General features: G+C 64.0%; 1 protein-coding gene across 1 annotated transcript in view; it reads right to left on the bottom strand.

Moving 5' to 3' along the window:
* Positions 1-1,132, bottom strand: part of LOC104469556 (hemicentin-2-like) — a gene marked incomplete at both ends in the record, with an annotated part of 24,177 nt that overhangs the window by 1,823 nt on the left and 21,222 nt on the right. Inside the window, 3 exon segments of the mRNA XM_010084109.1 lie at positions 189-348; positions 433-576; positions 1,052-1,126. Of these exon segments, the coding sequence (XP_010082411.1) occupies positions 189-348; positions 433-576; positions 1,052-1,126 (379 nt within the window).

Raw genomic sequence — 1,132 nt, 5'->3', positions numbered from 1 at the left:
TAACCTGGGATGATGCTCCCCAGCACCCAGCTGGGGTGAGTATGTCCCAGCAGCGGCAGGGAGCAGGGGGAGAAGCAGCAGAGCTCAGCCTGCCTTGTACTGCTCTTTTGCATATAGGGAAACTGAGGCACGGATGGGGTTGTGCCATCACTAACCCCATGGGACAGTCCCCCCCACTCCAGACTCACCGGGAGTGTGAAGGGGGCTGCACCCCCAGGGGCTGCCCATCCTTCAGCCAGGAGATGTGGGGGGTGGGCTGCCCCTCCGCCCGGCACTCCAGCCTCACCCCTTTGCCCTCCAGCACGCTGTGCTCACTGGGGTACCCTGCGTTGGTGATCCGGGGTGCCACTGGGTCGAGAAGAGATGGAAGCTGAGGAAGAGGAGGGGGAGGAAGGCTCCCCGGGGACCCCCACCCTCCTGGGGAAGCCCTACCTCGCACCAGCACCACGAAGTCCTTGCGCGCTGTGATGCCCGCGCCCCGCGCCAGGCAGCTGTACCGGCCCCGGTGGGAGGGCTGCAGGGGGCTGAGCTGGAGCTGGCCCCCCACGGACACCAGGCCCTGCTCCGGGCTGTTCTCTGCGAGGAGACGGGTTGAAGGGGGATGCAGCAGCGCTCCTCCACTGAGCCATTCCCAGGCACAGTGTCACAGCCCCCTTCCCAGCCCCAGGACCCAAGTTGAGGGAATTGGTTGAAGCGGACAGGGGAGTCTGCAGAGCAGGGTGCTTGCACCATGCATTGCTGGAGCTTTGCAGGAGAAAAGAGTCACCAGTTTGGGGGAAAACCCCCATCCCAGCAGGTACCCCAAGGGCTGGTACCCACAGGGGTCAGCCCACATCCCTCCATTGCATCCCATGCCCACATGCCGTTGCTCCAGCCTCCGGAAGGAAACTGAAGCCTCTTGGAAACATGCAGGAAAAGCGCCGGCCCCTTCGTGCTCTGCCTCCTCCCCTGAGGAGTTCTCTCAGAACAGGATCAGAAATTGGGAAACTTGTGCAGGGCAGCAGTGAGGCTGGGGACGGCAGCCTGGCACAGTGTCCCCCTGTGCACATACCCAGAGGGATCCCATCCTTCAGCCAGGTGATGGAGGGCACGGGCACGTCAGGGATGGGGCAGCTCAGGACGAGGGGTGTCC

Source organism: Pterocles gutturalis, unplaced genomic scaffold (assembly GCF_000699245.1).
Source record: "Pterocles gutturalis isolate BGI_N339 unplaced genomic scaffold, ASM69924v1 scaffold27045, whole genome shotgun sequence".
NCBI lineage: Eukaryota > Metazoa > Chordata > Aves > Pterocliformes > Pteroclidae > Pterocles > Pterocles gutturalis.
This window is presented reverse-complemented; position numbering and strand designations above follow the sequence as displayed.